General features: G+C 34.0%; 1 protein-coding gene across 1 annotated transcript; it reads right to left on the bottom strand.

Moving 5' to 3' along the window:
• Nucleotides 1-2004: 2004 nt before the first annotated feature.
• On the bottom strand, nt 2005-4743 carry LOC131067099 (methionine gamma-lyase). The gene has a single exon (XM_058002036.1). The coding sequence runs from the start codon at nt 3573-3575 to the stop codon at nt 2265-2267; it is 1311 nt and encodes a 436-aa protein (XP_057858019.1). The 5' UTR covers nt 3576-4743; the 3' UTR covers nt 2005-2264.
• Between the last annotated feature and the right edge of the window lie 5782 nt (nt 4744-10525).

Raw genomic sequence — 10525 nt, forward strand, 5'->3', positions numbered from 1 at the left:
ATCTATTATCAAAGTTGTCACCTAGGTAAGTCTTATTTGAGTTTCTGTTATGCATTCATGTATCATATTATTTGCTCTCTAATAAGTTATCCACAGAGAAGATGACAACTAAACGGAATGCATCAAGATCAGTCAGTAGCAGTACCATATAGTGGTACAAATTATAGGGCATATAGATAGTTTCAAATAAAAAATCATTGATCCCATATTGCCTTGGTTATTTATTCATGCAACTTTTCATGCTAGAAATGTCCAATGCTAGGGTGAATAGCAAATTTACAAACAAAAATCACAAATTTTTTAACTGAAAAGCACCATCAATGATGAAGGAATCTGAACTGAAGTTGTTCTATGTCTTCATATGTGATATGTAGGCTTCTAACCAAACACACTTTAGTGACCTATTCTACTGATTGCAGAAACAACTCTGGATGTATAAACAGGCCTTGGGTTACTAAAGCATGGGAATCTCACATTTTCTTCGGTTTACATCATTATAAATCTTTGCATTTGGCTTTGCAAGAAAAGATAACACAGTCATGAAAGCAAACCAGATGTTGAGTTTTTCATGGGAGTGTTTTAAAAGAAAATCATACCTACCTTAGCAATGCAGGCAGCACATGGTATTCTACCTGAAAATAACAGAAGATGACATTCTGTCTAAAATATAATGATTGCTCAATTTCGACATATTTCAATAGCTGCCTATAATATCTAGTGGACTTCAACAAGAAAAAAATTCAAAAGCAACCTTAGTAACGCCTATCAGACACTATGTATTGTTCTCGTCAAGCTAATGAGAAAAAACCCAATAGGAACAGAGCAATTTCAAACCTGGACAAAAATTATAACTTACAAACAAATCACAATATATTTTTATCCATTCACAATATTGGAAAACAGAAAGCCTGTTTGGGTACAGTGAATGGATAAGAAGATGAGAATTTCAGGATCAATTCCTGAAGTTAACTGTGCAGATAGGACCAGTTCATCTCTATGCAAAGATAAATTATCCTCCCAAAATAACTACCTTTGATGTTCCCCAAATTATATTGATGGTAAAAAAAATATGGAAAAGGACAAGTTAAAACTTAAAAACATCCTAAACCATGTACCCGTTGTGTGCAAGGTACTCTAAAAGCAGATTTCTCCATTCAATAGATTCTCAAGTCCAGGCTTTGGAGGCTACAGTTGCATCATCATTATAGACAGACAGATACACCCACAAATGGAAAATATCTAAAAACTTTATCTATCTGTTGTTAGATGCTTAAGTGTCTAGCCAGTCAGATTCAATCACTGACAGTTGCACACAGGAGGCTCAACGACAGCAGGATATTGCATAATTTTATCAGATAGTTCAAAAGCTAACCTCAACAAGAATTGAGTCTTGATATAATTGCATTTCCAACTCACATGTCCAAAGCACAACCAGACAACGGAATTATATGGAGACAACAATACTTATTATAAGCATTGAAGGTAGGTTTGAGAGGCTCATTTCTGGTGACCATGAATCATTACTTGTAGTTACCTTCTCCAATTAATCACAATCATAGTTCTGGTTCTGTTTCTTAAAGCATTTATTTTTTCATTTCAGTTCTTATATTTGTAAATGTAAATATGTATAAGGCCCTTTAACAATATTTTGTATCTTTCATGAATTTCAATCTATTCAGCATGGACATTGCTCAAAAAATTCAACAAAATTCTTGCATAACTAAACGAATTTCAGTTTATTCAGCATTGACATTGCATAAAAACTTAAATATTCTTATTGAATGTAAAATTTCAAGTTTACTTGGATATATTCAGGCAATACTTTGTTGTTTTGATGAAGTAATATAGACAAAATTCTTGCGTAAGCACAGAACATATACATCACATAAATACTACCCCTGGACATCTAAACAAATTGATGGATGAATTATAATAATCAACCATCAAAATAAGATAAATATCATGCAAGCTAATCACTCCTGATGCTTCTAACCCACACATGCATTAAGAAACAAAACAAGTTTTATTTGAATCCATTAACAAAAAAATTACATAGACATACTTGTCTTCATAAGTACTCACACCTTATCATGAATTCTAGACTTAGAAACTAGCATTATATACAAACTATACTTAGCATTATAGGAGCTTCACGTAAGAAGAAACCGCAGTGCTAGAAGTTTAGAGAAAAGCACACCTAGATATGGTATTAGTCTTTATATCTGTGACAAAATAACATAGCTTAAAGATTTTAACTGTAGACATTAAAAAGCATAGTCGGTCATCCTATTGAGCGCACTCTCAAATTGGTTCCATCTCTGCTCAAGAGTGCCAGTATAACCCACAGACATTCTAACCAGCCCTTCTGAAATCCCTGCAAAATCTTGCTCCTCCTTGCTCATTTCACTGCTAGTGCTGCTACCAGAGCAAGACATCAAGGTATCATAGTACCCCAAGCTCACTGCCATGAGCCCAAACTGTGTATGATTCTGCAGTTGGTGCATCAACTTATTAGCCTTCTCTTCTGTCACCATGTCCAAACACAGTATTCCCCCATACCCATAACCCGGGTTAACCATAGATTTTAGAAGATTATACTGTGGGTGGTCTTCTAAGCCAGGATATATGACTCTAAGGCCCAATGTTTTCATTCTTGTGGCATACGTATATGCCCTATGACAATGTTCCTTCATTCTCAATCCCAAGTGGGGAAGCCTTTCAGAGATCTCAAATGCCACCTTTGGATTCATGGTGGGTCCCAAAAGCATAAGAGATCCCTGATGAAGATCCATCATAGAATTTATCAAATCCGCAGACCCACATACAGCTCCTGCTATAACGTCTGCACACCCACTAATATATTTTGAAAGACTATGAACAACAACATCAGCACCTAATCTTGCAGGAGACAATATCATGGGGGCAAAAGTGTTATCCACAACTACCTTGACATTTCTTTCGTGTGCAATGGCTGATAAAGCTGGGATATCTGCCACTGCCAGAGTAGGGTTTGACATGGACTCAAAATACAAGACCTTGGTGGATGGCTTAATAGCATTTTTAACATCGTCAAGCTTGTGTATATCAACAAAAGTTGTTGACACACCACAAGCCCTGGGGAAAAAATGTGCTAAAAGTGCATGGGTACCTCCATAAAGACACCTAGAGGCTACAATGTGATCTCCATGACTGCTCATCTGTAACAAAACAGAGGATATAGCAGACATACCACTAGAAGTGCAATAGGCAGCTTCAGTCCCCTCCAAAGCAGCCATCTGTCTCCCAAGATTCAGCACAGTAGGGTTGAAATGCCTGCTGTATATAAAGAAATCTCTATCTGGACCAAGCTCCCCGCTGAACATTCTTTTCATTGTTTCAGGCTCCATGACTGTGAAGGTTGCAGAAGCTTCAATGGACATATTGACACCTCCATGCTCCCCAAATTCATGGCGGGCACTAGCTAGTCCTTGAACAGGATCAATGCTTGTTTTCGCAGCCTTGGCATGGGCCTTCTTTGAAATTTCGCCATCTCCATCCTCAAAGGACCTCTTGCGCGGCAGTATGGATCCCTCCATCGCTAATTATGACTCAAAAATCACTCAAAACTTATGCGAAAAGACCACCACCCACCTGATTATATTTTTAACGAGGCCTTGCAGTACTAAATTCAATGACCAACATGCAATAAAGAATTTCCGAAATACTTTTATGCCTTACAAACCTGATGCAAAGGTATTTCAATAAAAATCTAGCCACCCAATAGTTCAGAACTTGTTTATAAGCCTTTACTAGCGCAGCCTAGAAAAAGCACAAATCCAAAACACTAAACTGAGCAGCATTCATAAACCCAAATACCCTCCTTATATAATAAAAATTTCAGCACGCACAACTGCCCTTTTTAGACCTCCAGAACTCAAATTCTATAGCAAATCCTATTTTTCTGGAACCCAAATAGCATCTATCTGTAGAGACTTGAGAGTCTAGACATGCAGTGAATACCTTTGGGGTGGGCTTAATATAGAAATCTGATTTTTAAAAATTAAATCTGGCATGCAGCTAAAATATTGCTAAATAGTAAATCCCACCACTAGATCAAACTTAGTGCATCAGCCACCTTTTTGACGTGATAATTCCAACTTCCAATATAATTGAATAAAAACAATTTAGTCACATTCTTATCCCTGCATACACGTCAGTTTCATCTTGTCATGGATCTCCACGAAAGTGTAAGAGGAATCTTTTCCGGACCATGTGTTTCATCAACCAGCTCGATCTTATACACCTGGTGCAAATCAAAAATCACCCAAATGGTAAGATTGCGAATATCCAAGCCCGAAAGTGAAGATTCTTTTTAAAAGCTGGAGTTCATTCCATAGAGCTCGGAGTGCATGTACACCGTTCGTACATTGACAAGCAATTTGCACAACTTCATCACAACGGAACTTACAGCGAACCATGAAAGGGAGTTCTTTTATGGGTGATAAACTCCTTGGACAACAACTGGGTGCATGCAAAAAAGTAGGTTCCTTGAATCTGGACTGTAGAAACCTCTTTCTTTGTTCATGTCCAAATGCATTGAATGTCACTTCCACGTCAAGGTGATCAGCCTAAAGATTTGGATGCAATTAGGGGTTGATGAATAGGTAAAGCAAGGAGAGAGGGTACTTCTTGAATCATGAATGATCTCATCAAACTATCTAAGGACCCCATTTCCGAAGTGGGAAATGGGAAAAACATGGGCTTCATCCTTATCTGCAACTTCGGAAATGGGAAAAACATGGGCTTCATCCTTATCTGCTTTGAGATTGTTGATAGCTATAGATGTAGAGAGGATTTTGAGTTTGGAAAACTTCATCATTCCACCACACAAATGGACAAGGCCTTATCTATGCCAATGTTGTGTTTTTAAATTTGTTCCAATCGTAGAGGGATAAAGAATGTGCATTTGCTTTTGCTTTACACGTATGAGAGAGAATAAAGTTCCCCATGAATGTGGAATTGGTTTATCTGATCTACATGATTAGTGCTAGGTGCCAACAATGGAATGCACTTTCCCATGGATTTCTTATTCTTTTACACCTAGTGCTAGATACTTTAGGGAGAGGGGACATACCACATGGCCAGTACAAAATTGATTTAACACTACCTTACTTGTTGGCTTTATTGCACTCATTTTTATGCACGTGCTATATTATTAGTATATAAAGAGAGGTCTACTTTCAATGATTGAAATGGAATGATTTTTTTTATAATGATGTTTATAAGATTAAGTAGTCTATGGGATTTAAGATTATCCAACAAACCAACTTTATTCTCAACTTTCTCTTGTCTATTATAACCTTATCCTCAACTTTTTCCAACCTATTATTCTTTGCAACATGAGTTCAATAGATATTTCAATTCAAGTATTCATGTGTTGATTTGATAATTGTTTGTCTAGAGTATTTTGGTAACGATTTGTTTGTTCCTAACAATTATTTGCAATTATTTTCATTCTACTAGATGAGTTTGATTGGGGTGGTGTGGAGATTTGTTGATATTGTAAGAGATGTTTTGATCAAATTGTCGTATTGTTTATAGTGTCTTATCTATATATGTTTTGGTAGTTAGTTGTGACTATTTGTTGTAGGGTCATGCATAATTTGTCTTTGAAACAATCAGTGTAGTGGGTTTGCTTGGCAATTCTATAATTTGTTCAAATTCTTAGGTAGATCATTTATCTCTAGTTTTATATTGTTAGTGATAGTTTTGAATTGAATTATAATTATATTGGTGTTGTTTGCTCTTAATTTTATCATTTAAGAAAAAAAAACTAGTATAGATACATTAATTTGATTACTTTTGAATTTGATTGTGTGATCAAATTTTCCATCAATACTAAAAAAGAGAAATGAGAATGATAGCAAACCAAGCTCACTAAAAAGAGGAGGGGCACAACATTCAAGGGATCTAAGGGTATATAGAAAGAAAAAGGAAAAGGTAGTAAAGAAGAGTTACAAAAAATTAAATAAATAAAATTATAAATACAATATAACAAGGACTATGAAAATTTCATGCATTTAATTAGTATAAATATCATAATACATGTTTTAAAAGACTTCTACATATATTTCTTTAAAGTTAATATTTTTAAGATAAATGTATTGAAAAAGTATCTTTTCTATTGTTTTGAAAATATTAGCTATTTTTTAAATAAGGAAATTTTTAATTTAAGATATTTATATTTATTATAATTTTTTATTTCACTTTTGAATTATTTAAGTATTATTTTATTTTTGTTTAAGATTATTTTATTTTATTATATTTAAAATTTATTTAAGAGTTTTAAATACTTTAGAAATTTATTTTATTTTTAAATATATGTTGGTTCTTTAATTGTTTTTGTACACACTAACACAATTGTACTCCATTAGTCACACTAGTTTTTGTGTAATTAGAATTTAAAGAAAAAAATATAAATTTTAATGGAGAAAATTCAACTTTAATCACTTCCACAATTCTTTCTTTTTTTTTCTTTTTTTTTTAAAAACTAATTTGATTAAGTTTAATTTTTATTTTATATTTATATATTTGAAATATTTATATATTTTAAATATTACTATATTTATTCAATAAATATGGAACAACACTCGTTAAGATGGAAAGTGATTGGGTTCTTTAAAAAAATTAATATTTAAAATTCTCTTTAATAATATTTAGTGTTACGTGTGCACATGCGCACATGCATAGATGTATACACATGTGTATGTATACATACATGCATACATATGTGTATGTATACATGTACATACATATATCTATGTATACATGTACACACACTGGCACCTTTAGACATAAACACAAGATCTAATATTGTTTTTAAGGATATTCACTATTGATTCCTTGTTATGGGTTCTTTAGGAGTGGGTGATAATACTTATTATCACCTCATAAGTATTTTTGGGGGGGAATCGAATAAAAAAATTAAATTTTTTTTTAAAAGAACCCATAACTAACCTATACCATATCCTTTAGTTAAATTGAAAATATTTAATATTGAATGAGCTTCTCTTTAAAAACAATTTTAATAAAAAATTAATTAAATTTTAAGATATTTAGTATTTTAAAATAAATATACTAGCATAGAATTTAAATCCATCAAATGGATCTACAAGATCATGGTTGAAACTGATTTTCAAGAAAAGGCCACCCACCTCCCGCACCTTCATTGAAAATGGGTCATGGTCTTTGAAACTTTGTGACTGGTGATGCTATTTGCATCCCTCTAGGTAAATGTCAATACCAATTGCTTTTAGGGCTTTTTGTCAATATCAAGATTCAGTGAGGTAATCAACAAGCAAATCTTTCAAGGTTGAAGAGGAACCCCCGACCTCAATAAAGGAATCAAAGAAACAACTCTGATAAATGTATTGTTGATTGTAAGGCAGTTATAGTCTCATCGAGATTCTTGGAACCTATTATCAATCAGTTAAAAGATCAAGCATTCTTCGTTAAATGGGTTGGAAAAAAGGTTATCTCACTTACAAATCTAAAATTGGTGGTCACAACAATGGGGTTAAAAAATGTTTTAAAATCTTACCAAATGGACTCTTTCTAGTAGAATGTTCAAAAAAAGATCTAAATGAAACGATTCTTTCTCAACCTTTATTGATGAATGGAATTGGCTTCTTCTCCAAAAATTGGGAGCCTAGTTTCAATCCTTGACTAGAGTCGTTGGGCAAAACACCAACGCAAATCAAATTGTACAATCTTCCTTTAGAATATTGGAATGATCCCTTTGTGACATAGGAGATGCTTTATGCTCTTACATCAAGATGGATGAGAAATTTTGTTAAGAGGCATATAGTATCTATGTGAGAATGTGTGTAAAATTGGATTTGAATTCCCCACATTGAGAAGAATCAAAACAAATATTGGTAGGTACTTCTTGGAAACAACGAATTGAGATAGATTATAATCTTATACTCTACTCACAATGTAGTTGTAGACACCTAAATTTGATTAATTAGCATTCCCTCCTTCTAGCTAATTAATTTTATTAATTACACTATAATCTCCTTTTAATTAATTATTTGACAACCATAAATAATTTAATTAACTAAATCTTATCCCTTCTTCTATTAAATGAATGTGTAGGCACTAAAAAATTGTCAACGCTTGCGGTGTCATACTTTAACATGTCCGCATTACCTACTTTTAGGTTTTCACATTTTATTAGCACTTCCTCTATGTTGCACATCTGGACTTTATCATTTGTCAACTTTGTGTCATTCTTCTGCTTTCTTTTCCTATTCGATACTAGTCAGTTGTTTCAATTTAGGTCTTATCGATGTCATTCTCAATTGTCATTTCATGATCATGATCGACTTTTAATGTTAATTAGACATCATTTATCATTATCAATTTCTATCCATCTTGATCAATTTATCATTATCAATTTCTATCAATCTTGATCAATTTATCATTGATCCCTATCAATTATCAATCATCAATATCATTATCATTTTTTGTCAATTTCTATCAATCTTGTCAATTTTGTTAAATTTGTCATAATCAATTGGCTATAATTTCTCTCCAATTTGTCATAATCATGAAGCATAAATGTCTCTTCAATTTGTCATATTTTGTCATAGCAATTTGTCATATTTTGTCATTTTTGAATAAATCTGCCTCTTCCATTTGCCTTGATTTTCTCATGTCATTTTGGAGAAAATTTTCTCTATAAATTGATTTCATTTTTCAGTCATTTGAACAACCACACTTCGAGAATTGATTTCATTTTTCAATCATTTGAACAACCACACTTCGAGAATTGATTTCATTTTTCAATCATTTGAACAACCACACTTCGAGTACCCTTACGTTGTCGTTTTCATCTCACAATCTTGCTTCCAATCATACTTTTTACTTATAGGTGAAATCCACAAAATCCCATTTGAAGGTGAACGAAGAACAATGGAATTACATGGAGGAGATTCTATGTTATGGTTTGCATTTGGTTTTTTTAAAATCTTGTCTTCATGCTTTCATTGATTGGATTAGGAGTGTTTTTCATAGCTTGTTAGCTTTCGTGGTTAGCTAATATTGTGTAATGAATCCTTTTCCAAAATTCCTAGCTACATTTCTTGGTGAACTCAATGTGATAACATTAAATTTGATAATTTTGTGAGTCTAATATTTGCATGCAGGTTTTATGTTTGGATTTGTTGATGCATGCAGGTTTTGGGTGCTAATATGTTGTTGCGTGCAGGTTTCAAGTGTTGATTTGTTGTTGCATGTAGGTTTTATGTGAGGATCTATTATTGCATGTGGGTTTTATGGAGTCTAAACAATGATTTATACAAGATTTCTTAACATGCAATGAACAACAATTCTTCACATAGTTTAATTAGAGGGTTTGAATGAACACCAATTATTCACATAGCCTAATTAGGAAGTTTTAATGAACAATAATTCTTCACATAGCCTAATTAGGAGGTTTTAATGAACAAAAATTCTTCACATAGCCTAATTAGGAGGTTTGAATGAACAATAATTTCTCACATAGCTTAATTAGGAGGTCAATCAACAACAATCACTCATTACAATCTATTAAGGTGTAGCGTCCTAAAATTGCGACACTTGCAATTTCGACTGCATTTGGGTCTTCACGATGGCGATGTAACACGGAACCTGAATGGAGACCCCGAAACTTGTTCATGACACCAAAAACTGCATTTCTCAGCACCCTAGCCTAATCCTCCTTGCACCCTGCTGTCCCTAGAGGTGGGACCATGGCACCCAGCGCCCTGGTCCCTAACCCTATTTTGGGCCCAGTCTCTTATGGGGCTTCGGGTCTTTAAGTTTGCAAATTGGAAAATAACATTTCCTGGTCGGCCTAAGGTCGGGAAAATCAGTCTATTAGCCCTAATTGACAAGTATATAAACTACATTTCCTCTCCCATTTTGGGAGAGATGGAAAAAAGGCAGAAACGATATTCAAACATTCAAGCATTCAAGCATTCAAGCATTCCTTCAAGCAATTGAGCATTCTAAGTCTCCATTCAAGGCTAAGTGTTGCATTCAAGACAAGGATTCAACCATTGAAGAGGAAATCACTTACAACATACCACATACTACATACATTACACCTTCGCATGTAAGAATACAAACATTCTTACAACAAGGTATCAGTACTTGTTTACATTACAAACATTTACATTTACAACATTCTCATTTCTTGGTTAATTCCAAAACCGGGGTTTGACCTAAAGGCAAACCCCTCATCCCTAACCCCCCAATCGTCCTCTCTTTTCTGTGTGTAGGTTGCAGGTACGCGGCTGTAATTGAAGATCTGGAATCCTTGTGCAGAGACGAACAGATCCCCCTTCGTTTCGCAGATTTTTTGAAGGACCGTGTGCACGCCGAGCGCCATCGTCCCATCTACTTTCGCTCAAATTTGCAGAACAGCACCGTCTCGACATTTTACTGTTAATTCCAGGTTCGCAGCTTCATCCCATATCCCTATCTCTGTTTATAAGCGAAT

This window comes from Cryptomeria japonica, chromosome 5, assembly GCF_030272615.1.
Source record: "Cryptomeria japonica chromosome 5, Sugi_1.0, whole genome shotgun sequence".
NCBI lineage: Eukaryota > Viridiplantae > Streptophyta > Pinopsida > Cupressales > Cupressaceae > Cryptomeria > Cryptomeria japonica.